The sequence below is a fragment of the Aplidium turbinatum genome, chromosome 10, assembly GCF_918807975.1.
Source record: "Aplidium turbinatum chromosome 10, kaAplTurb1.1, whole genome shotgun sequence".
Lineage (NCBI taxonomy): Eukaryota > Metazoa > Chordata > Ascidiacea > Aplousobranchia > Polyclinidae > Aplidium > Aplidium turbinatum.
In genome coordinates this window covers 4,996,030-5,023,248 of record NC_137481.1, presented here as the reverse complement: position 1 = coordinate 5,023,248, position 27,219 = coordinate 4,996,030, and the positions used below count along the sequence as shown (strand labels likewise).

Below are 27,219 nucleotides of genomic sequence, written 5' to 3'. Positions count from 1 at the left end.
GCGTTTGAGCAACGCACGTAAACGACTGCTCTCCATTCAGCGGCATCTAATGAATGGAATAATTCCCGGCAACAACACTTCAACAATCGGAAACTTCACTATGTCAATCTCGGTGACCGGGCCTGCGTCAGTGATCAAAGCCTCTACAAGTAGCCTATGCGAAACTGCCAGGATTAAGCTCTGCAAGAAGCTTTCCCAGTCCAAGGATAAAGATTCAATCAATCAATTAAGAATGCCGAAGATATTATCTTTTCTGATTCCACAATGCACTTGATGTCTCATTCTTTGACATTTAAAAAAAATAGTTATATTTTCTAATTTGGCAGCCGGAAAAGCAAAATTGAAAAAAATCATTTCTTGTAAGTTTCTCGAATGGTAGCTTGTATTATAAAATAGGAAACTCTTACACATGATCATAGAATTAACAAGAAAGAAATTTTGAATAGATTATTGCGTAATGCGTAGCCTAAAGTGCGACTGCAACACAAAATAAAAATCTATTGAAATTTAAATAAAATATCGAAAAAAGACTCAAGGCGTTTGGCTAAAAGATTTATAGTTTGACTTTTAATTGAATTTGACTTTTTTAGCTTTGTTTTTAAACTAAAAAGTTAAAACATGTTTCATTTTTGTTCACTGAACAAGTCTGAATGAACAGCAAAATAAAACTTGGCTTCATCACACAAACTTGCCCGATTTTGAACACACAATCACACGTCGATCACGCAAATTGCAAAACTAATTCATTTTAATAGTACTAGAACTAGATGATGAGTAAATAGCAGTAACTTGCTTTTATATTTGATAACATATTATTGTTTTTAATTTGTTTGGTTTTTTGACTTTTATCAAACAATAATTTGGACTACTTAATTATTTTCGATCTGTTTCAATCTTGCAGAGGTTTAGTGCAATTTAGATTTTTTAAATTTTCGATCTGGCAACCTTGTGATCACAATTTATTTTCAACTTTAAAAATTCCTTGTCAATGTTCTTATGTCTAGGGATTAGGGAATTTGCCCTAGATTGGGAACTTTATGCTTCTTTAGGACAAAGTTAAGGAAATGAGCAATTTAGGGAAATTTCTTGCCTTGGTTCTTTTTCTGCACTAAATAAATATATGTTTGTTTGTGCTGACATCTGCTAAAATGCACTTAATTTCGTGCATCTTTTTGAACTGATCCAGCCACCTCAAGCTTTTACATCAACTTTTATCTAACAAAAGAAACTGTTATGCAGTGAACTCTAGACTATAGTGAAGTAATTAATGAGACTACAACTGAAGCATTGCTAGTTTTCCTTAGCAAGTTTTATGTGCAATGTGATTAAGCATTTCTGACCTTTATACATTGTGGGGGCACCTTGACTTAGATAACCGCATGGTTTTTCCGGTGCCTCCACGGTGTAGTTTCCATATCAAAAAAAGCAATTTGTTATATCTATTGATGTGTACATTGAAAATGAATGTGGAGCTATGCCGAAATAAACTTGATTGATTGATTTAAATCAAGGCCGCGTGGCTATATTTACGCTATATACCGGTAGTGTAATAATAGCCTTAATAGTGTTGCCAGATAAGGAAATCTTCCCTAATTTGAGAAAAGTTTAAAGCTGTTGAAAACAAAAACTTGTATTTTGGAAATTTTTTTTAGTCCTGGGAAGATCAAAACCCTAATCTTTTTCCTAACTCTAACCCTTACCTTAACCCTTCAGGCACGTTTTAAACCTTTCAAGGTTTTGCCACCTTTTCCCGTTCGTTAACGTGCTGGTAGGTTTGTATCGATTTTTGTAGTTAGTATCTTTTTCGTCCCGGATGCGTTAATGAAGAAAAATAAAATGATTGATTGATTGACCCTTCCTAACTTTAATCCTAACTCTGGCAACACCTGATTGTGGAAAAATATCCACTTCCTTAAACAATGTTGGTACAACATTACACCAAGTTTTTTTGTTTTTTGTAGATTTAGGGAATTTTGATACAATTCAGAGAATTTTAAACAGATTTTGGAATTTTACATGTGCGTTTGTGAGAACACTTCTTGCAATCAGTTGCAGACTGGTGGTGTTGTCTGAAATGTGTATGCTGTAATCCTGCCAAGTTGATTGTATTTTATTCCCGGTGATACAAAGTTTACAAGAAGCGTAAGAATGAGTTTAGGTCGTCTTGCTATTGCCAGTCGCTTAGGAAAACTTCCGATTAACTCCATCAAACAGCCAGCTTCAGTTTTCTCGAGGCTAGTGTGTATGAAAGATAAAGATGATATTTGTCAAGAAAATTGTATCAAAACACATAAGAAGTTTTACACTTGTCTTGCAACTAGACACAACTATTCACCTCTTTGCTGGAAAAGCAATTTTTTTTCAACTTCCCAAAGATACCGTTCCATTCAGAAACGATCGTCAAAGTTAAAAGATTGGATGTATGCTGCAGTTAGAAATGCAGAAAGTTGGCTGGAGCGAATCTCTCCAAGTGCTAAAAAATATTTAGATTTTCTTCAAAATGGAGCTCAACAAACCTGGGATGATATAAAAACATGGCGACATACTAGAGAAAAGCAAAAGATTAACCCAAATGTGTCAGTGAGTTATGAAGAGGAGATGAAAATTTATTTGCTGAAAAAGGATGCTATAAAAATGGCCTATCTTCTTCCATTTTGTTGTATGCCATTTGGTTTTGTTATGCTTGTGATTCCTATATACTTTTTTCCTCGGTATGTTTTGCCACACACATTTTGGACTGAAACTCAAAGAAAAAAATTTTATTCCCAAGCACACCAAGAAAGAGTTTATGGATATGATATAATATTGCATCACATGAATTATCACAAAACAAACGAGAAAGATCCAGCTGTTCGTTATTGTCTTGAAAGCATTACCAACACAATCAGTAGGGGAAATATACCAAGTAATTTATTGCTGTTTGAGCTAAAAGATTTATGTAAACAGCCTTTCAGTCCATTTGTTCTTGATAATAAGAAAGCTTTTGTGTTGTTGCGCTCATTTTGTAAAGTGATCCTGGTGAATTCATTTCAACCCAATGATTGGATGTGCAACCGTCTTGTTACTCATGGTAAATTTCTTTTGCGTCTTGATAAAAAAATGAGAAATACTGGCATTCTTCACAAAATGGATACATCCAGTATAGAAACTGCTGCTTTAATTCGTGGACTAAATAGCGCTAACTTATCGAAGGAAGCCAATCTGTATTGGATGAGGAATTGGCTTAAATTGACAAACTCTTGCTGTTCAGATGATTATTGGTTTATTCTTCATGCAATGGTTTTGCTTTCAGTCAATTACAGTGAATTAAAATTTCGGAGAAAAGTATTTGATTGATGCATTGTTAAGTCTTTATGGCTTGTCATTTAACATCACAGTTAATATGGCAATCAACTCTTGTGTTTTGTTTGGAAACTTAATGTATATCTTACTCAAATAAATATAGGCCTACATATTTACAGATAAAATGTAGCGTTCACAAATACAGTGCTCAATAGAGTCAGAACATTATATCAATTGCTGGAATTGCATATACTTCACATAATGCATGAGTGACAAAAATGCTCACCAAAATTTATAAACTATTCATTTAGTTCTTATTGGTGTGATGATGTTGATGTATTGTATACTATATACGGTACGGTACCAGTGTATTTTTTTGGTGTCATTAAGCACAACTCAAAACATTGATTTTTGTGAAAGAAAAAAAAAATTGTCCTTTAGTGTTTTTTTATAAGCCAATGACTCGTAAGTTTGTTGAAATTTTGTCAAATTTGAAAAAATGTATTTTTCTATGGAACAGTAACTGTTATTGACTCTATCTCATGTGTACTAATGTTGGAATAACTGCATTCATATAGTTTGCAATATACCGGTATTGATGAATGTGTTTGATATGTGTGTTACTGTGTATCACCACCGTTTAAGTTAGCTAATCATAGCAATTTTTCAAATTCTTTTTGCGATGCTTAGCAATTTTATTTAGTATTGGCATCAGTCTCAGCTCTTCTTTGATGGAAACAAGTTATTTTTAATTTTTTTTAATATTTTTGTATGACACTGCTACCCACCATACCAAAGCATTTTTTTCTCTAAAAGGTTTTAAACACAATATAGTTGTTAGTATATGTACTGCATAAAGGCTATATTACTTTATGCACTTAGTATACATACTGGAATAATTTTCAAAGGCTTATATAATAAAAGAACGAAAAACTAGTTTTGTTTGTAAGTTGGAGAAACCAATAATACAGAAATGTGACTAAATAGTTGTTATGGGATCTCAAGACATGTGTTGCATGCTGCTCATTTGTCTATTGTTTTATGTGGTTTTTCTGCCTAAATGCTCATCGACATGGTATATAATTACACTAGGTTTCATTTAAAAACATATTTAGGTATCAATTATAGAATATATAAATAGAAATCAAATGTAAGGATCTAAAACAGTGTTGCCCAAACTTTTTATGGTCAATAACCCTTTTCAAAGGATGATCACACCTGCAAAACCCTAAAGATTTATGACTGGCCTTGAGTGGAAATCTTGCAAAATTGCTCTATAATAAATGTGTATCAATTTTAGTGCTTAAATTTTGGCACTTTTATTCTAAAATTCATGTATACCGGTATATCTAGTTCTACAATAAAATCAGTTCCGTTGAAATCCTTTACTCCCTTTTGAAGCTCCATGAGCTTACTGTAGGAACAATTGATCTAAAACAACATAATAATCTCACAGCTTCTGCTGTGTTGAATTGATATTGTATGAAATTAGAATAAAAGCAGTAAATTGTAATCCAAACGTTGGTCTTCATAGGCTGTTTACTTTATATTGACTTTAGAGATATTATTTTTTTCATGGTTGATAATGATTAAATATGCATTTTTTGGCAAATTGTTTATTCAGATAAGACGAATCCAAGGAATTCTATTTTAAATTGACATGAGCTTTAAAATTTATCAAAATTACTATCTTTCATTATTGAATAAATTCCCATTGAAAAATATTTAATATACGATACGTGAAGATTTACTTCTAGCTATTTTTTTACACCCTGCTTTTGGGTGCAGATTTACGACGTCCAGTCGTCCACAGGCCATTTTGATCAAATGTTTGTATATATTTGCCATTTGTACAGCCATTTGTATATATTTGATCAAATGTTGTAAGGACATTTTTTTTTCTTGATTTCAATGCAAAATTAGCTTTGTGTCTTATTCCGTTGTTTGTTGTGTGTGTCAGATTTTCAGCTTCAATTTCTCACTGTTATGTTCAATACTTTTATTTCCAATTTGTTAGAACAATTCTGCTCAAGATTATGTAGCGAACTTAACTTGATATAAGCTTTGTGCTTATGCTGGAGTTTGAAGGACTCAACTCTTAAGAAGACTGAAGCAGACCACAATAAGTGCGTCCATTGCCTAATAAAATGGTATGAGAAAATTTGTTTTAAAAAGTTTTTAAATTTTAAAGAATCGTAGGATCACGATCATGGTTAATTGTGCTTTATGTTTTACATGCACAACAGTTTTAATTTTTTGTTTTGCTCACGAAACCAGTTTGTTTATCTATTAAGTGTGCTGCCTCTATTCTCATACTGTTTAACGTTCAGTCATTTACAATTTGATAAACAACTTAGAGTAAAGATTAATGAATATTTTTGTACTCTTTGTACAAGGATTCTGAACATATTAACACTCATTTGGTCATTTGCCCCTTGTAAATTTCTAATGCAAAATTTTCCCGACCAATTATTTTTCTGGTCAAAAGCTTTGTATTTTTCATGACGTTTTCCTGCTGTATTTAATTTTCGCATTTGATGAGTGTAGTTTACTGCCTCACTAGTCGAGGACCCTTACTTTATACAAATAATCGAACAATACAAGAAGCAATAGCTCGGGAGGTGTGTCTTTTACACATGTCAAGGTCTGCGTGTCAGGTATTGGTGCTGGGAGGTTTCAGCTTTTTTCACAAGTGTAAATGGAGCGTTCCTGACTTTGCGGTTATGCATCAATATAACACAGAAGTAACTGGATATTGGTGAATATAGTGATGCTACATACATGCGATGCTTCAACAATAAACATATTTAATATATCGGCTCTGTAAGAAATGACGATTGTCTTTACTTGCAGTGAAAAGCCTTGACTAAATTGCTTGTAGCAGCTTTTTTGTTTGTATCATGTTATGATGAATTATTTCCTTGTTTTATTACTTTACAGATTTGTGATGAGGTACCCTGTATAACGCATTCTTCATCGGATGGTGGATTTGTGTTGCCTACAAACTACGTTTCAGTGCCAAACAATGAAGAAGGTTACATCACCCTACGACAGCAATCCGTCAAAAGTAAAACGCATTGAAGTATTTTTGTGATGTTCGTTGTTTATCCGGTAGACTCTAAATTCGGGTCGTGAAACTTTCCTCTTTTGGCCGCGAAATAACTTATACACATCATAAATGTAATCATTGCCTCTGCAAAATTGTTGTTGCAAGTCTTCAGGTAGCCAACTAGCCATCCTGTTAATCCTATACTGGAGCTTAAACACTACACTCCAGATATCGCCAGAGAGTGCCAAGAGTGTGTTTATACTTTACTATGATAAGTATTATGTTACTTAACGTAAAATAGTTGAGCAGATATGTTTGTAAATAACTACTGTAGCCCTAAGCTGTAGTTATTGTAATGAGCGAAATTGAAAAGGAGAACAACGAAATCGTAAAACCACAAATTGTCAACAGAAACAAAATTACGCTCCTGATGTGCCAACTCAACCACTTATTTAAAGCAGACTTTGGCTCACCGTTTGGCCACCAGAAAAATCACAATTTATAAAGTGACGTCACAATACTACGCTGAATATCAGTAAACAGAAATGCCAACAAACCAAACTTCTGGTAATGTGCATTTGAAGCGTTCATGCTGCCAAAATAAAGTTACAGATTGCCCGCGTAAGAGAAGTTTGGCTGAATTTTTGATTTCAGCTGCAAAAGAGTATCCATTGTTATCAGCGGCTGCAATGATTTTTTTTACTATTTAGTATCACCTAATAAAAAAGGACGTTTTCTGCATTAATATGTAATGTATATATATGATATATGCTGTATTCAGAACTAATACAGATCAAGCCTAGAAATAAAAAGAAACTATTCTGGTTGTCGTCTCTCAAACTAAACCTCGAATTAATTTGTTGTGTTTTAAGCACAGTGCCCACAAATCTTAGGACTTAGAATAAAATTAAAATATACCGTAGTCATTTACTTTTTGATGTGCAAAGTTTCACACAATTTTGTGCTGCAAGAAAATTACTACTGTCAACAGTAATCGAAAATTGATATTTAATTATATATATACAAAGTATTTTTCGCCAAATTATATACTCCTGAAATCTAGAAGTGTTTGTGAACCCCTGATGATATATTAATCCGTGAGGAATTTTAATAAACCTTTGACGGATTTCATTTTTATATGTTGACTAGTTTGGCCTGCTCGAAAAATTGAACAATTGTTTTTTAACAATATTTATGTGTATTTTGTGCCTTCCCGTAAAAGAGAGGTGTGTTTATTTCATGTCAAAACCAGTTTCGCTTTCTTCCGTTCGCACAGCAGCGAGAGCGCAGAGCAAAATTAGGATTGCTGCAATATGTCACTTGGGTTGTTTTTCAAATGCCATTGCTAGGTAGCATTTCAGACCAGCGATATTATATCAACTCTAAACATTACTGACAACACTGCTTTTAGTATTGCTATTTTAAGAGTTAACCTAGCTGAAATTAGTTCAAAAATTGTGTTTGGCCGCACGCTTCACAACAGCGCAGGTTTCTGATCAAAAGTGACTGCGATCAGTTTCGTTGTGACTTTTCATTCAGTTTCGATAACGCGTTGCTATTTAAAGTTCTTTATAAGATATGCCCCAACAAAGCCCTACATTAGTCACTGTCTATTGTAGCAAATTGTCATGCCGTGACTTATTCAAGTACACGCTTTGCTTTGCAGTTTGCTTTAGTTTTATCAGCAGTTGTGATAGCAACAGTTTGATTTCAGGCAAGATGTCAGGGGAACAGGAATCTGTCGCGGCCAAGAAATGTAAGTTTAGAAAGTGTTAATGATTATTATATACTTATAATAATTTTCATGGGGAGTTTTTCGCTTTGCATTGTACATGTGCTTTATTTCAGTTAAATTAATTAAAGAAATAGGAGCAGATGCCTCATAACTTTTGTTCTGGTTCCTCAATGTTATTGAGAATGAAGAGTTTTACAAGTTGTACCTTCATTTAGGATGCAACCGAACAATTAAGCACAATAAGTAAACTTATTCAAATAGAAACGTATATAGGAAAAGAAGAAGCCGCCTTTACGGCGGCGAAAGCTTTATCAATAAATTATACAAGTTTCCGAGCATGACTGATTTTGTTTACTTATTAAACTTATCAATGTTGTTTTTCGAATCTGCTGTGATCAATGCAACAACTAATATTATTTACGTTTAAAAACGTCTTTACAATGTTATTGGGTTAACGGAGCTCACTATTTATATGAGTTATGCGCGCTTTTCTGGTTTTTATTAGCCTAGTCTATTTAACTAAGTGTATTTGATAATATGAAGGCGTATTAAAAACAAAACAGGAGAGTATTTTGTGTAATAATTAACTTTTAGTTCACATGCAAATATGCAATTGCAGAAAAATTGTCGAGTTTTTGAATTTATGTATACCATAAATAATTTTAAAATATGCATAATCCAAACTAGCGTGCAGTGTTAAAGATTTTTATGAGTGTTCATTTGGGCATTCTAGGATAGATTTAATATCATCGATTAATAATTTAAAGCATGAAAACGCTACGATTTATGTACTCGTCTGCAATTGTATAAAAATTCCTCAGTTAAAATTAAGGAAGAAAAGTAAGTTACATCGAAAACGAAATGTGATAAAAGAAAAACGATAAACAACACAAGAAATAGGAAGTTTGCTCCTTGCACGACTTCTGAATAGGAGGTTACTTTTGAGAGGCAAAGCTTTCAACCCAGCAAGTTTAATCTTAAAACGGATCCTACTTTTTTTGTTTTGCGTCATGTGCTTTGTCGTTCGGAGGTTTCTGACTAGAATAAAGCTCTTCAGCTTGTGAGTGATTTGCTATTCAAATAGTTGTCCCGATGGGGAACCTCACCTACTAGGTGGAGAACAGTTTGTCAAACTATCGCTTGAAATTGTGTTAAAAATTGCACCTATCTTGTTTTCCTTGCGTTATTTTACTCTTAACCCTTGCGCAACATTTTCACTAGGGCACCACAAGGCTATTCGACGAAATCTCTCGAAGTCCAAAGACCTTGTGCTTTTTGTTGGTGGACTGAAATGCAATCTTCCTTCCTCCCAGTACACATCTTATGCAACGCAATGTGCCAAAGTTGGTACGTATAGTGTGGTGTTTTGAAAGCTTTTGAAGATTCCAGTCAAGATCATTAACAATTACTTTTGTATGTTATTTCGCTGTAAGATGTTTTCACTGCCTTTTCGTTACTGTACCTCGTTAGGCTAACGTTTGATGAGAATATTTTAAAGATATTTTTACAGCAGATACTCTTGAGCGAACCATTTGATTTGCAACAGCAAGGTGACTGTATTCAATACAGGGCGAATACTGCAGTGAAATCCACAATAAATCCTCAATTTGAAGTTCATTTTGCTAAAACACAACTAGGCTGCAAACCAAATTCAAGCTGAGCTGAATATAGAACACCAGAATAAAAGCAGCAAAGAAATCAAGCAAACCCAGGGCAATGTGGCGACAAAATAATCAGCAATTACAAATCTTGTACACAGGAATATGACATCAGTCACCCCTTTCTGAAATTGTAGGTCAGTTAGAATAAAATAAAAGACATTTTCAGTATTGGGCAGATTACTAAGTAATGCGCCAAAATAAATAACACAACATAATAAACTGTTCACAAATCTATCAGGAGGTCGCCTTAAACGTGATGAGCGCCAGGGCATGGGCGCTCTGCGGAACCGACCGGTACAGGAGTTTTCGATAACGGGACCGGTGCTTCCTCATTGACAGGTTTTTCGTTAGATGTTACGTCTTCAGTAAATCTAACAGACGGTTCGTTCACATTCTTATGTTCACAAGTGGCTGAAATACCAACATCAGACGCGTCAGTTTCTACTGAAAATGGGATTTCTTCATCTGTTACACCAAGCCTAACTCGAGCCAGTTCAGTTTCTAACATCTCGAAAGATGTTAGAGCTGCATCTCTTGAGAGGAAAGGTAGTGTTTCGAATTAGAGGCTGAATCTTATCAGAATAACGCGAAACCCATTGCGCATAATCCGCTGATAAACCGACAACCTTCTACTGTTGTTTTTTCCTTCGTGGAGGCGGAATTCTGAGTACAGATTCCACTCTTTCCGGCTTGAGATTATTAAAGCAGGTCGATAATATCTGCTAAATATGTACTTTTTGCTTCATTGAAAGTTAGATTGTATTTTCGAGTTACTGCAAGAAATTTTGATCGTGCTCTTAAGTTTTGCCACAAATAGTAATATTACCAATGCCAAGATGAAGCATACGTATCTTTGTGCTCGTTTTCTTTGATAATGTTGATTGCCCGTTAAAATCCGTGAACAGCATTAGAAAGATCAAACGGCGTTCTCTTGCATTGCCACAAGCATCTATCAGCTTCGAAAGCAGTGTAATTCCCATCTTGTAGAGGCATTTCTGCCTGGTGGTACGCACTTTTTAAATCAAGTGTTGTATAGATGCTGTTCCGACCGAGTCTGTTTATTACATTTCACATATGAGGTGAAGGATACTCGCCCAAACAAGTGAACTCATTTATTGTTTTAAGACTGAAATCGATGACCATACGCGTTTTGTGATTTTCTCAAATGACCACAAGGGATTGTGCTTGCCATGGGGAGCGACTCGTCTCAATTAGACCTCCCTTGTGAAGACACTTCACTTTTGAAGAAATAAAGTTTCTATCGGCGAAAAGTTTCTAGGCTTTGCAGCAATCGCGTGGCACTCCTTGAGTGTTTAAAAGTCTGTATTTAAGTAGACGTCTTAATAGCTTCTATCGCTTCAATCTGTAACGTTTGCAATAAGGCCTCCAAATTAAATGTTAACGCTGTTGTTCTGCTTTATGAAAGTTTGTCTTATAAATTAGATAGATGAGCAAATTTTTAAAACAGCAACTCTTGCATTGTCATTTTCTTGACCAAAAAGCGCAACTTTGACGTTACAGGTTCTTAAACTTTACGATATCACATATTATATAACTTACTGCACTAAGGAGGCCTGAGGGCTGAAACGGTGTTCCACTGTCTGCAGTTAACTTATGATGTATAACACATCTCACTTTGCTACAAATACAAAACAATCAGCAATTTCAAACGTTACTTAAAGCAATATCTCGTCAAAGATATAAAATTATGCATGTCTTAAGAATGTTAGATTTTCTTTGAAAGTTCGTTTTTGCACTGATATAAATAGTAATCAAGAAAATTGTGCGAGTTTGTTTTAGTCAAAAAATATTTCAGTGACTTAATATAATTCATTGACGATCAAATGTGTTACTTAAATGCAAAACATGTGCAATTCATGAAACAAATTAATTACAAGTCCTCAAATTGCGAACGCGTTTGTTTACGGCAGAAACTGCATACCCGATGAAACCATGTCTTGTTGCTGAAGCTATTTTGATCACAACGCAACTGCAGCAGCGTGACAATACGTGAATATATTCTATTTAAAATAGGAACAAAATTCTATTCTTGCCACAAGTATTGTTCAGAGCGGCAATGCTGTCGGCTTGTGATAAATGGGCGGTGCAGCGTAATCTGCAAAAACTGAACTAACAATATTATAACTACTTTGTAAAAACTTGATTTTAATTCTGTGAAATTTATAATGTGCGTTCTGATAAGCGGTGATTGCTTTCTGCAGTAGGCTAAAACATGTCATTAAGCAAACGTTTGGTGCATTTTCTTGGGATCTGAATATAATTCGCTTTTTTAATTTTTAGAAAACAAATCAACCATTGGTCCTGTGTTTCCTAGCTTAGGTGAGAAGTCATTTCATACGTTTGTTTGATGTCCCGGATAGCAAAATCCATCATTTTTACATTGATTCAATGTCTACATTGAATCAATAATGGATTTTTCTGTCTGGGGTTGTAGTATAATCCACCAATCACTTGTCTTACACGTTTTTTTTTTTATTATGGATTTGATTTCAATAGAAAATCTGTATGTGCGATTTGAGAACTTCTAATCATTGGAAAGTAATTTGTAAAAACATTGAAACCTTCGCTTAGGAAACTTCAAATTGTTATTTTTAGATGATCTTGGCAAACTGGAACTTCTGACTATTAATCTTTTAAATCTCATTGATTGATAGAATGAATTCGAATGGATTTGGCTTAGCTGCTGTTGTTTTATGCTGTTCAATGTTCAATTGTTCATCTATTGATTAAAAATTTCATTTTGAAATCACAGACTTGTGCATTGGACAAGGTTCTGTTTGTCTTCCATAAAATTGTAGTTTAACAAACTCGCGTCATTCCAGGCAGCAAATCACTAATTTTTACATTGATTCAACGTCTGCAGACGTTGAATCAATGTAAAAATTGACTGGTTTGCTGCCTGGGATTCTAGTTTTGTTTGAAACCATTGTTTAATTTTTTCAAACTAAAACAACGAATAATACTGGCTCGATTTTGTCAGGATGTTTTTTCATCACATTCTTGAGTGGGACGTCATGCTCTCAAGCCTTAAAGTTGTTTCACCTGACACGATTTTGTGGACAACTACCTGCACTGACTCTGCTACCGTACATCAGCATGGTGAGTGTAGCTCGTGAAAGACATACAGTTTGATGGACTGCAAGCAGTAAGCACTCCATTAACCTTCTACTTAATTTAGTCGATTAATTCGAAAGTGTGTTTATTTATCCGCTCATTGAAAATATTTGCATGCTTTGCGCATGAGAAGCAAACGCGATTTGTATTGTTTAGCTTTAATTTTTGGTGTGTTAACTCGCATATTTTCATCGAGATAGGTTGGTCATTTGCTTTAACACACTCCCCAGACAGCAAAATCCGTCATTTTTACATTGATTCAAAGTCTGCAGACGTTGAATCTATAAAAATGACGGATTTTGCTGTTTGGGTCATATTAAAATTTCTCAAGCTTTAAGGTTGACAATAATATTTCTGTCAAATGAAGGTAAAAGATTATAACTAAGCTCAGTTCTATATTAGTCAGTACAAAACATTGATACAACGTCTGCAGACGTCAAATCGGTGTTGAAATACTTGATTTGTTAGCCGTGATCGTGCACACTTCCCTGTCAGAGGCAACATTCTTTATGTACCTGAATTTCTTAAAGATAAGAACAATAATTTTGGTAGTTCTTTTACACAGCAAAATTACAAGCCGGTGTGCACTGCGCAACTATGCATAATATAATGACGTTGTCGTTAGATTTATACCTTTGGGAATAGGCAAGATCTCCAAATATAGATAGTTGCTTGGTCACAAGTGTGTCAGCATTTAATTACCATCGATCGTAATATTATGACTTGTAGATGATGCAAAATTTGGAAACCTGCACTCACCGCCTGTTCAATGTTCAGTTTTAATGTTCATTATCTCGAAAGCGTTGGACAATGGACATAGTCTTTTGTTATGAAAGTTAATGTGAAAAATAGAATTTAATTATCAACATTTTAAAACAATAATTTGTTTTGTAGCAGTTTTTAACTTTTCCATTCGGTTAGTGGACTGGTAGACTAGGCATTGCTTTGCTCATTCAGTTCACGAAACGTTGTTCAAAATAATATCAGTACTACTTGCTGAGGTTTGTAATAGATATACTACTTTGTAGCATCCATTACCCATTACAAGTAGTTAGGTAATAGTGGATATAATTATACTATACAATATACATGTTAAACATTGGTTTAATGTGAAGCTATCTTCAAACATGTGTCCATCTCGCATTCTCAGCGGTGCTATAGTTTCATGTTGTTTGCATGTGAATGTATTAAAGCTACTTTTAATGCAGCCGGCTCACACAGAAGATCGCTATGATCCTTTACTGGTGTTCATCAACTGTAAGAGTGGAGGTGGCCAGGGGTGGCAATTGTCAGCAATGATGGCCCAAATTCTAAACCCCTGCCAGTTGTTCAAAATGGATAAAGGGGGAGCTGTTCCCGGGTATATCCACTTATAACTTAAACTTGTTCTACCTTTTGTATAATTTATATAGTTTACTCGTGTAACTGTTGTCATGTGATGAGAAGAACAATGTTGGCTACACACCAAAGCAATTAATTAGCCTACTCAGTACAAATACGTAATTTAGTAATCATATTACTTTGTACAATGATAATTCTGGCATACTCTGATTAATTAGCTTCAATTGGTTATGCGCTAAGAGCTTTTTTAATCTCGACATAAGTTGCTCTTTTCTATTTTTGTAACACTCACTGGTGACTTTTTCTTAAACAGCTTGTATGCTTTTCGAAAACTTCCACTTTTTCGGATACTCGTTTGTGGTGGAGATGGAACAGTTGGCTGGGTGCTTTCCCATCTGGAAGAGGTCCAAAGCCACCTAGTGTGCCAAAATCCCCCAATTGCAGTCCTCCCTCTTGGGACTGGAAATGATTTGGCTCGAGTGCTTGGAAACGGTTCCGGATGGGAGGGGGGCAGTGTTACCGGAATACTTGCTCGGGTAACTTAAAGCTCTCTTCATAGATATAGCAATGCATAAGCTGGAGTAGCACTGGCCCAGACAGCAAATCAACCGATTTTTTACATTCATTCAACGTTTTCAGACGTTAAAACATGGAAAGCAAAACAGTACCCCTCTTGGTATATGGGATTTTGGTCATGTCATTTGCCGTGACCTTTCTTCAAGTGGTAGAGTTAAACATATGTGTAATGACCTTTTAATGAGCAGACTACTGTATTATTTCCACATGGACTACATCATTAGTGTCAGGTAATGAGTTAAAAAATGGTTTTGGAATTGTTTGATTATGGTGTGTTATTATTGAATTTTTTGTTTGTTGCCAGGTTCAAGACTTGCAGCCAGTGCAGCTGGATCGTTGGAATATTGCTTTTGACTCAACAGTAGCAAACAAATCCGCCTCGTCCAATCCTCTCCTCCTATCAGATGCTGTCTCCTTTCAAGAAGACAGTGATCCTTCTGAGTCTTCCATCTCACCTGTTGCCACAGCAACGAGGAGCGGGTCAAAGATTGCAAATTTGGAGACACCGGTTCTCAACATCTCGTCTGGTGTCCGAGATTTGGTTACGACGACGTTGCCTCCATTGTTAGAAGGTTCAGATCAAGCTAGTGAGGTTAAAATTAACGAAAATTCCATAAGCTCTCATGGTGCTGAAAACACTGTTGATGGGCCTGTGGCGATAGTGCTTTCGGGTGTTGAAGCACAAAATGATAGCAATGATGAAGTTTCCACTTCCAGAGTGTCCACTTTAGAAGCTAGTCCTCAGGCTTCTTCCTCTTTGACGGAAGAAGATACTTTGGTGGTGGGTGAAGAGATGGACTCATGCAGCGATGTGATTCAAAGTGACGGATTTTTCCGGAGTGGCTGTATGCGCTTTTATTCAGAAGGCAACGATAGACGCGCTAGGCTGCACAGACAAAATCATAACGCAAGGCATCGATTAGTTCACATTTTAAGTGAAAGCGATCTGTTCGATTTCGGGCAATCACACGGCCTTGAAGGGGAAGATATTGATGCTGATGCTCAATGGCGGGATAAGATAAAATCCCTAAGACTTCACAATGATGCAGAGAAAGATGATAAATCAGATACTTCTTCTGTTAGTGTTGAATCAGAGAATGATGATGGGCTTGAAATGGAAGCATTAGTAGAAGAAGGACATGAACCTCCTGATGATATTTTTGAGGAAGCTGTATCGCCTAACCAAGTGGACACTGAGTAAGTTATTCCTGTTTTTCCCTGCTCATGTGGTGTTTGAATATTTTTTTTTTCATTTTCCACTACTGAACGCTATCTTCCTCATCCCTCAACACTCCTCATTTCCTTCTCCAAGCTCCCTAGTCTTCTTAGCAAGCATTCATTTAAAAAACATTACATGCGATGCTTGGTCTTATTGTGTTTACTTTTGTGGCACTTTACCATCCCATCTTAACTACTAGGTAAGTCGGTCGAGTCGATCAAATAATGTAATCACCTCATCTCTTCATCATCCGAGGTTTTTGGTTTTATGTGAACCTTCACAAGCCAAGCAAGCAGTGGATGTTTTTAGCTTAGCAATGATGAATCGATTATCCCAATTGCAATAGTTTCACCCTACATTTCTTTTGTTTTAAAAAACTAGTTGAAAAACTCTTCGTTTATCACTTCTTGGCGCTGGTCGGCAGGTAAACTAGCTGTGACGCAGAAGGTGGTTGCGTAAACAGTTTTTTTTATTTTTAAGTCTTGTTGTTAGGACACTATTGCGTCACTATGGTTGCACTCATGACGATGGCGCAAAGATGTTAGATTTACCTTCCCGTTATAACCACGTCATGCGTTAGGTCACGTATCTTTATTTTGCACTTTAGCAAACAGTTCAGCAGGCCATAACCCTAAGAAGATGCGTAGGCATTTCTCTCTGGAACAGAGTAGGCTACTGTTAATCATAGCCTACTTGAGAGAATTCAAGAGCTAGTTGAAGGGGCGTCACTCCGCAATCGACAGCATGCCTTTGGTGTCTCGTCATAGACACAGCCATATGCTCTTAAGCGGGGTCGAACCGGTGCCCTTTCGAACGTCGAACCATGGCTCTCACCACTCAGCTATACAGCTGACACCCGGAATAAACATGCATCGACGAATACAGTAGGCAGCAGCAATCTACCACGGCCACGGCATACCTGACAAGTTATTTTTATGCAGCCTTAGCGTTTCCGTTGCGTTCTGGTATCATATGCAAACCCTTACATGGCACCGCTTGAGCAATGAGTTTCTGCCGCTCTATTTAGCACTTAGCACGTGGCCCTTTCCTGTTTGATCCATGACGTCGAGAGCCTTCTCTATTATTATAAATAAACACAAGTGTTCTATTTCAGGTTTTTGCATGCTTTGTAACCCTCGGTTGTAACTTTTTTGAGCAGTCATTATGTAAGTTTGACGCAAGACCTGCGATACATTTGACAAAGTCCTTGTTCACTTAAGCCGAGTGTTGAGAGCCTTGGTTCAACGTTGGATAGGGCGCCGGTTCGACACCGCTTAAGAGCATGTGACTCTGTCATTGGTAAGACAATTAAAGGCACGCCATCGATTCCTGAGAGGCACCCTTTCGACTGCAGCCCTTGATTTCCGATTATGCTGTACGCTGTTCTTGAGAGAAATGCCGACGGTCTTTCTTAGAGCTATGGCCTACTGAACTGAACTTGTTCATTTCTCTATTTAGAGAAATAATTATGCAGTAGCTTAAAAACGTGCGGTTTACAAGTGAAAGAAAAGATGTTGTACAAAACCAAAGTTTCATGTTCCAAAAAGCAAGCAGCGGTTATTTCGAAAAGTTTTTGTGTTTGGTGCAAACCTGGAATAAATTGCGGACATCTGTAGACTGTCCGATCGAGACTATTATCACACCAGTGCGGTTGGCATGAACTGTTTTTATGGCTGAATATTCATTGAAGACCAGAAACGTTTCAAAAACTTTTCGTTATGTGTTGCCAGGTACGGCGAACTTTCACATGGAAGACACCATAGTGTTGCTACAGATTCAGCTTTATCTTGCAATTCCAAACGGCCATATCCAAAGAAGTATTCTTTACCTGTGATCCCTTCATTCGTTCCTCCGCTTCAGGTGTCAAAAATTAGATTTGCTTTTAGTTACTATTATTGTTTTGATACGAAATTTCATTCGTTGTTTTTTCTGAGCTGGTGTACAAGTCGCCGCCCTGTTCATAAATGCTATGAAGCGATATGTCAATGATTGGAATCGACCAAGACATATAGGGTGAAGTGTATGAACAGTAAAGTAGTTTCACCCTATATATTTTTGGTCAGTTTCAATGTATGCCGTTGTGGTATTTTGGACCTGGGCGTAGACTTGTATGCCAGTTCCGTTTTCTCAATGTTTTTTCAACTTGAATATACCGTTTGGTGAACGATTGCAATTATAAGCAATGGACTTAAAAAGAAGTTGCTTCACAAAGTTTGAGTTTACTGCAACTGAAATATATTGCAACGTACTTGGGCATATTTATTTAAAAATGTTTTAAGCTGTGTGAAAGTTTAGAGAGTTTCAAAATTCTAATTACGAAATTTCGGTGTTTCACCCTTTTTTCGAACCTCATCTTGGGATTTCTGTTTTGTCTTGATATCCTAGAAAAATTGCATGGGACCTTGAAAGCCACCAGTCCGCGTCAGTTGGTTTGCCATAGGTTCTCACGTCTTTGTCAACAAACAACAATTTTATATCTTGGTGCATTTTTTGTTTGTTTTGTGTTTCTGCATTGGAATAGTTTGGCCACCAAGCTCTAATCAGTTCATGTGCGCACATTTATTTTCTTTCCTAATCATGAAGTCATTGAGTGGAATTCCAAGATATTATCATTACCTTGGGAATTCTACTTTAGTCCTAAAATCCTAACCTTACTGCTAACAATGTCGTAATTCGCACGTTCATGTGCTGATGACGCCTTCTAGGAACCAACCAACGACGTGAAGAAGCTTGTAATGAGCAATTACTTCGGAATAGGCATCGACGCCGAGTTGACACTTGCCTTCCACTTGGCAAGAGAAGAAAACCCCGAAAAATGCACCAGCAGGTAATATGGGTTCTCATTTACATTTTATTCATTCGATTTTCGTTAACACAAAATGTCGCATATGATAACAAAGAAAGGGGCCGCCATTTTGTAAAAGTGAAACCAGAAGTTCGCAGTGGTTTGAGATGCAGGGATCACACTCTGGTAATTTAGTTTTTCCACAAAGATTTGGTTTGAAATCAAAACATTAGCTTTAAGTCATTATTGGAAAGCAAAAGGTTTGTATATGTGTGTAGCTACTTGTTGTGGTTTGTATCAACAAATTACTGACTTGTTGATTGTAATTTCACTGTCACACTTGCCGGCACGTTGCGGAGAGAGGACACTTTGGACAGATCAATGTGAAGGCGATTGCAGCACGTGGAGGTGGACCCGGCTACCCTCGGCAACTGGGGCATCACCGGATTAATCGGGACTGCTACTATTTGTTGCCTAACATTGCACAGTGATGAAATATTCGCCTTCATAATGATTCTGCAAATAGATTCCGAAACAAAGCCATCTACTTCAAAGCGGGATTGAAGAAAATGACCAGTCGCTCGGTCAACCTGAACAACGTCATCGATCTCGAGGTAGACAACACCCCAGTGGCCCTCCCCTCGATACGTGGGTTGATATTCCTCAATATAAGCAGGTGAGAAATTTTTTTGTGACGCCCGATCGCGACAAATTGACGGTTTCAAATGACCGATAATTTTGTTTTGTTGATGATATAAATTACGGGAAAAGCTTCACAATCGAGAATAAATGTTTCCCCCTCGCATCCGCATATCTGTAGAGGTTTTCCACCTCTGACTTAGGCCCGATCACCAAGCTTAGTTGACATTTTTTGCTTGCACTGGAAGTGCGCTGCATGATTTCTTATATCGATTGTTAAACCATTGCCCCTTGATGGTGTACATTGGTTTTCCGTTGATTCGACCACTCATCGATTGTACAAGATGCTTAAATCTGAGCACCGCGTTGTCAAGTTGGCGTCCACTGTTTGGTCACCATCATTGCTGGACCAGTAATCGGCGATTCTAATCGGTTTGTGCGTGGGAAAATTGTTTTTTTAGAATAGCCTAATCTGCCGATTATCTTAACCCGTGTATCATCCACTGTTGGTATATTTCATTCTCAAGATCCCGCTTTTGATCCAAACCCGACTTTTTTCAACCAAATGATCTCTTTCCCTTCCTGATTCTCTGTTACAGCAATATGTTGATGATTGTTGATACTATACTGTAACCATAACCAATTTATCACGTCTGATCATCCGCGATTTAAAAAAATAACTAAACTATCAATGGATTACAGGCATAGATAATTTTGATGACCTTAAGACAAGAATGTACAATTGTATATGAAGATGTAGTTCATTTTTAAACAATTTGATTTTGCGGAATCCTTTCTTAGAAAACATGAGGCTGTGTTGTTGTCTGTTGTGCATTGTCACACATAGCTGACCCAAAACTTGTGTTGCATTTGTTCAGTTGGGGAAGCGGTTCTAATGCCTGGGGGTCAGGGGTGAGCAAGAAGTTTCACCCTCCATCCTTCGGTGATGGGTTGCTGGAGGTGATAGGGGTCGGAGGGGTCGCCCACATGGTGAGTGGTGTTGTAGAAGTGTTGCCATTTGATATAACAATGTTTCCCTTTTTGATTGTGAGAACCCCTTTTCCCGGACTGAGGAAAACGTCTATATTTATGACATTTTTGTTTAATTGCATTATTGGCGTAACCTTGAACGTCGCTATAATAGCATCTGGACTGGAAGCTAAACCACCGGGCATCATCTTGGCAGGAAACAGGGTTGCCATATTGTTTTTGTTTTTTTCAGCATTGTAAATAGTTTAAAAAAACTCTGTTTTATCAATGCGCAGTAGTATTTACAAAACATCAGGTTTGAAAAGACAACTTTTCCAGAATCTTGATGATGCTCTTCATAACATTGCAGTTTGGGCTGGTTTTGTCAACAGCATGATTACTACCATAGCCTAATGGTGTTGCGACCGTGCCATATTTTAACCTGAGAACCTATTAAAAAAAACGTCAAATTTCTAAAAGTTGACATTAAAACCGCCAATATGGCAACCCTGTTTACTGCCAAGATGAGGCCCAGCGGTTTAGCTTCCAGTACAGATGCTATTATAGCGAAGTCCACGGCGTAACCGCACTGAGTTAAATAAAATTAGGTTGACTGCCATGTAAACTGATTGCACACTTTCTAAAGTGGTTTTTTACCATTTTTGTTTGTCAGCTTGCTTATCACATTTCAGTTCGCCAACACTATTGCCATAAGAAAATTTTTATAAAATCTTTTTTTTTTACATAAAGTCGGACTCAAGATATGTGCTGAATTGCTGATATTTTGAATTAGCTGCCACAAGAAAATAAAGTGTTCAGTGATATGGTAGTTCACGTATTGATGCTTTTTTAATATTTTTGTCAGAAAACTGCCGGTTTTGCGTTGTTATCGCGAATGTTCACATGTTTTTGGTTTCAGAGTCAAATGTACAGTGGACTTCGTGCTGGGATGCGGATCGCCCAGGGAGAGTCCTTCACAATGCACCTTAAAGCTGAGGTGGCCATGCAGATAGATGGAGAGCCGTGGATGCAACCACCAGGGAAGATCACCATCTCTAAGTTTTCCCATCAGGTATATAATTTGTCTTTATTTTGAAATCCAATGATTTCTGCTCTTTTCTAATCACGTTTGCCCCCCCCCCCCCCCCCCTTTAAGGTGAACCCGACTAAAATCTATGTGATGTGGTGAAATTTACCACATATTTTTGCTTATGTGTTATGCATAAAAGTAGAGATGTACCGATACCAATATTTTGGCCGATCCCGATACCGATATCACTTTTTTAGGCCGATACCGATATTTTGGCCGATACTTTGGTGTTACAAAAAGAAGCAATTTTGGTATTTGCAAGGAATTATATCAAATGCTAAGTTTTACCTTATTTGCATAAAACTATTAAAAAAAGCTTTCAATTGGCATAATTTATTAAAGATTCAAGAATCCAATCTCAACCGCATTGTTGTATCATAATAGTAGGTTTTAGTAACGAAAGTCCACCGTGATTGAGGACTGGGGTATAAGGGAACAAACATTACATCATAATTAGGGTTTCTAAAAAATTAATAAAGTGTTTGCGCAAACTCTCCAAATAAGCTATCATAATTGATAGTAAGATGTAAAATGTAAACCAAGTGATTTGTGTAGTCGTACAAAAAATATTTGACAAGTAATGTGCAACCTAAGGGCGCTTGTCGTTTGGTTGAAAAGCTTTTACCAGGCCAAGACTACCCAGGTAGTAAAAATGTATAATTTTGCATTGTTTTTACGTTACTAAACGTTAAAAAAAAAACGTGTAACTTAGTTGTTTTTAGTAAGCTGGTTCTATCAGTTTGTGATTTAATTTCCACCTTTCGTTGTAATAAACTCACCAAGCTTAAACAAAATGTCATGGCAGAATAAGTAGGCTCAAAATGAAAGCAATGGGACTACCAATCCTCACTAAACTAATCAAAATGGTCTTGTTGCGCCTAAGATGACAACCTCATTGTGAAGAAAGGAGCGTTCTTCTCGGCTATCAGCACAAGGTTTGAGCACTCACTAGTACAGCGAGCTGCTGCGATTCGCTAACCACAACGGTGTAGCTTCCACACTAGCCATTTCAATTCTTGTCGATGTCAATTCTTCCTACAAAACGGCTGCCGAGAAACTTAATTAATTGGATGGTCTAAATGGCTAGCGTGGAAGCTACACCGTTGTGGTTAGCGAAACGCAACAGCTCGCTGTACTAGTGAGTGCTTAGCCTTGTGCTGATAGCCGGGAAGAACGCTCCTTTCTTCACAATGAGGTTGTCATCTTAGGCGCAACAACACCATTTATTGATTAGTTTAGTGAGCATTCGTAGTCCCATTGCTTTTATTTTGAGCCAACTTACTCTGCCATGACATTGTTTAAGCTTGGTAAGTTTATTACAACGAAAGGTGGAAATCAAATCACAAACTGATAGAACCATACTAAAAGCAACTAAAAGCTTACTTACTAAAAGCAACCAAGTTACATGGGTTTTTTAAACATTTAGCAACGTAAAAACGATGCAAAATTATACATTTTTGCTGTCTGGGTAGTCTTGGCCTGGTTTTACCCTCTGCTGAGAGTAAAAAAAACACACAAATGATAAATATTGGAGAAATTGAGTCCCCTTCACAACTTAAGAATCGAAGAACGCAACACTGCTGAAACAAAACGTTTTGTTTGAGTGAAAGAATCACTGCAAGCAAACAATGCCAAAAGGTGCGAGCATGAAGTCATGGGAGTGTGAGGTATCAAAAATTTGAACAGGTTGTTATTTTTCTACATCAATGTGACGTTAGTTAATACTTTAAAAAATCTATATCTGCTTCTGCAGAAAATTCGCAGCAAACGCCCTTTTTTAACATGTTTAGTATCGGCCAAATTTTGCCGATACCGATGCCGATACCGATACTCAAAAAATGGCCGATATCACCGATGCCGATACCGATATATCGGTACATCTCTACATAAAAGCATATCCGCCTCTTTAACTTGGACCTTTCCGGATTAATTTTCGCCAATGTAGGTTTTTCCTGTATGCTTCAATACTTTCGCCTCGTCGATTCGAAATGCAGTTCCTGTAAGAGAAATTTCCCATCTTTAAACTCTGTTTGTCTATAATATGCAACTTTTGTGTTCGACATTACTAATTGAATTTTGCTGTTCACTGAGTTTAATGTTTACATCATTGGCCTTTGCATAATACATTGACCTTTGAGCCATTTAGGAGAACTTAAATTGAATTGCATCACAAAGATGACTGATAAGAAATACACGAGCACAACCTTAAGTACGAACATTAAAAGGTTTGATTCCAATTAAAAATTTAAAAGGCTTAGATAGTAGAAAATCTCAATGCACCCAAGTTAGATCAACGCCATGAGACATCACATTAATGCAAACATGGTGCTGATAAATTTCCCAGACAGCAAATCAGTCGTTTTGTTCATTAATACAACGTCTCCAGACGTTAAATCAGTGTATAAAACGACTGATTTGCTCTCTGGGTCTCCGCCTCAAGAACGCAGCCAACTTAGCCTCACCTGCTTCTATGTTCTCTTACTAAAAGATTTTATGTGGTTCCAGGCTACCATGTTGCGTCGTCTAAAGAAGAAAGCCAAATAATAAACAACTGACTTAGTGATCAACAGTAGTCATTCAGTGTTGTGTTTGGTGGAGGTTCAACACCTGGAATATTGTGATCTGCCGCACCAATTTGATGCCGTTAGTGCTCGGCATGTTGACTTGTTTCACCATTTCACTCGTCAAATTCAGGATTATTTGGTGGTGACTTTGCTCAGGGAGTTGTTGCAGTGACTATCGTCTCGTTCATGTAGTCTGAACATTTTGCACACAGTGGATTGTTGAAAGAGTCTAAACCTATAAAGACCTTAACATCAGAAGAAGTCTTGAAACGTTTGTGTCACATTTTATGCCGGTTTATAAATATTGGGATCTGGCTTTAAATCCCTGTGTAACCAACTTTTTTCTTATTCAAACGACGTAAATCCCAACCGCCAGCCAGCAAAATATTTCTTTTACATTGATTCAACGCCAATGGTCCTTTAAAGCAGTCGAAACAGTAACTACGGTGAATTACAATAATAGATTTATTTTTCTATGAAATTTGTAACAGAGTGGTTCTTATCTGAACAGGTTTACCTTCGGTGGATAAAATTTCCTTACAAAGTAGTCAACTAAGCAGGTACGATGCAAATTGTGTTGGTAGGAATAGATTCTTTTAAAAAAATTCGACTAGAGTGTCGACCCTGATGTTTCGGGATGAAGAGCAGGCTTCTTTGAAGCAAAATGAATGATGATGAAAACACTGCTAAACGCAGGGCTATGGAGTCGGGAGAAAAATATTTGACTCCAACTACTCGTTTTATAACTGGCCGCCTTCGGCTTCAGTGTTGCCAGATGTTTGAGGGTTGCCAGAATTTTTAAAATTTTGTTTGGTTTTGTATCAGTTATGATCGAAATTGAAACGGCAATTTTCACAAAAAACTGACAAAAACGTACACTTTTCATTTCCGGTAAAGTTTTAGAGCGTTATACGGAGAACAAGAAACAATATTTTGAAAAAAAATTGCACAGAAATTTTTTATTGTTCATCGTTTTGTATCAAGCCTGGGTCGGTTGTTTTCAACGACTCCGACTCCACAGTCCTGGCTAAACCTTCGGCTTATTGGTTTTGTATGGTGATTAGTTTTTTAATACTTGCTCTGGTATAAAGTAAAGTCTTTTGCGTTACCGAACCAGTTTTTACCACTTTCACGCTTTTCACAACATAATATTGCAGTGTTTAATGATCGTAAGTGGTCCCTTTGCAACCAGTATGTTCGTGTTTACATCAATCTGTTGCAATATGACGTTATATTTATTGAAGTTTGTGAGCACTGCCTGAGATTCTTCTTAAAGATGTCTTAATTTATTAACAAAATTAATCGTGTCAACGTACTATGAGGCTAATCGCCCAGACAGCAAATGTCGCTTTTCACATTGATTCAACGTCTCCAGATGTTGAATCAATGTGAAACACGACTGATTTGCTGTCTGGATGTGTTGCTTTTTTATGTAAAACCCGTCATTTGCACTGTATTAGTCATCAATGTATTATTATCGTCATTATTGTCAATGTTTTTTCAGTATTGTAAAAAATGCGTCAGTTTGTCTTCGTAAAGCTTTTCTTTCTAACAGCATTTAATATATTGTGCAGAGTGTCTAAGAAAAGATTCCCTCATGAAATCTTTGAAATAGTGTCAGTTTTTCCAACCTTGGTACACACCATTTCATTCTCATCGCAATACAGGATTGTCAAACATTTGAGGGCTCTGGTAGCAACGTTCTAAGTTTCTGCAGCGGAAGATATATAACAACTGTGTTTTTTTGTACGACACAAATGATGTAGCCCTTATAAATTTTAATAGCCCCACCAATAACATCGAATATGCTACATTTTTATCAAACTGACAGCAGTTAGGAGTAATAGATATTAACTACTTCAGTGTTGACGATTAAGCTCCGTACTATGTTGCATATAGAAGGGACGCTACATTACGGGACGCGCAGCTTCGGCTTTTCCGGCCACATTAGAAGGATCTTTTGACAAATTATTGTGTACCGGTTACCCTCGCTACAAGCTTGCTTTTTATAAAAAAAAAACTAAAGTTGCTTAAATAACAAACTTCACTCCTCTTATATAACCTACAAAAAGTACAATATTTTGTAAATCAGAAAAAACCGTAGCCTAACCCTTCTGGTGTTGCGGATAAGCCAAAAACGGGTGTACTTTGCAAGAGCAAGCCAAGCTGGTTCGACTGTGCGCTTGAGCAACGCATTCTAAGGAATGCTCTCCATTCAGCGGCACCTAATGAATGGAATAATTCCCCGGCAACACTTCAACAATCGAAAAAATTCGGTAGGCACTTTAACATGCAGATATCCAATCCAGCACGAACCAATCAGAATCTACGCTGTTCATGACGTCATCAAGGTTGCGTTGAGAAAGAACAAAGGAAAAACGCAAATTCTAGCTAAATTAAGTCATCGCTTTGCCATCGGTTGGCTTGGCGCAGAGGGTTAAGGCGGTGGTAGGCTAGTCATTTCATTGACGTGGGTTTGATTCTCACCACTGCTATAGCTCTTTTTTCTTCTGTAATTACCGAACAAAGTTCAAAGTAATAATCAAGTCTCTGGCTGAATGCTGGAATGGTCACAATTGGACAGACAACGTAACATCTGGTTGGTTCGTGGTGGATTGGATATCTGCATGTTAAAGTGCCTACCAAAAAATTCACTCTGCCAATCTCGGTAACCGGCCCTGCGTCAAGAGTCTCCACGTCTACAAGTACGGTATGCGAAACTACCAGGAATAACCCATTAAGGCGTTTGTTTTAGGATAAAGATTCAAATCTATAGTTTAAAATCCCTATCCATCTGGGCTTGCACCAACAAAGTAGGCTACCCAGTCCATCCTACGATGCATTGTGTCATCACCTATGGTCATTGTGTTGCTTCTTTTTGCATTTGAGGCTGCCGCAGGTCGCCTTGTTATATCCAGGAGCAGCAGCCAAAGAATTGTGTGTTCATCGAGCGTTGTTCGGTCGCTAATCACATGGTTTGAAATATAATTTATGATCAAACAATTCCTCGTCATTTTCCAAAAAAAAAAATTCGAAGATGTGCTGTGGATGAGTCGCCATCTTAAAAGTTGTTGACTTGTGTCTAACCAACAGAAGCATTTGTAAAAACATGGACCCCATCTAGTTTCAAACTTGGGTTGTTCCATTGGACGAGTTGGTTGTCGAGTTATTGCA

At 37.0% G+C, this 27,219-nt stretch overlaps 2 protein-coding genes across 2 annotated transcripts; both read left to right on the top strand.

Moving 5' to 3' along the window:
• Window positions 1-1,967: 1,967 nt before the first annotated feature.
• Window positions 1,968-5,298, top strand: LOC145778177 (LETM1 domain-containing protein 1-like). Its single transcript, XM_082589612.1, has one exon. It carries the CDS (start codon window positions 2,149-2,151, stop codon window positions 3,334-3,336), a length of 1,188 nt encoding a protein of 395 aa, XP_082445738.1. The 5' UTR covers window positions 1,968-2,148; the 3' UTR covers window positions 3,337-5,298.
• Window positions 5,299-8,050: 2,752 nt separating this feature from the next.
• On the top strand, window positions 8,051-25,721 carry LOC145778437 (diacylglycerol kinase delta-like). The gene is made up of 13 exons (XM_082589915.1): window positions 8,051-8,087; window positions 9,288-9,413; window positions 12,029-12,067; window positions 12,729-12,847; window positions 14,071-14,222; window positions 14,517-14,739; window positions 15,084-15,976; window positions 17,729-17,858; window positions 18,704-18,825; window positions 19,310-19,459; window positions 20,301-20,412; window positions 21,311-21,463; window positions 23,987-25,721. Exons 1-13 carry the CDS (start codon window positions 8,051-8,053, stop codon window positions 24,023-24,025), a joined length of 2,295 nt encoding a protein of 764 aa, XP_082446041.1. The 3' UTR covers window positions 24,026-25,721.
• The last annotated feature ends 1,498 nt before the right edge of the window (window positions 25,722-27,219 follow it).

Bases quoted from the DNA above. Each gene is read 5' to 3' on its own strand.
- LOC145778437 (XM_082589915.1), top strand. From the start codon at position 8,051: ATGTCAGGGGAACAGGAATCTGTCGCGGCCAAGAAAT. The intron at 15,977-17,728 runs GTAAGTTATTCC...ATGTGTTGCCAG, and splicing joins CCTAACCAAGTGGACACTGA to GTACGGCGAACTTTCACATG. The intron at 21,464-23,986 runs GTATATAATTTG...ATGTGGTTCCAG, and splicing joins TCTCTAAGTTTTCCCATCAG to GCTACCATGTTGCGTCGTCT.
- LOC145778177 (XM_082589612.1), top strand. From the start codon at position 2,149: ATGAGTTTAGGTCGTCTTGCTATTGCCAGTCGCTTAGGAAAACTTCCG.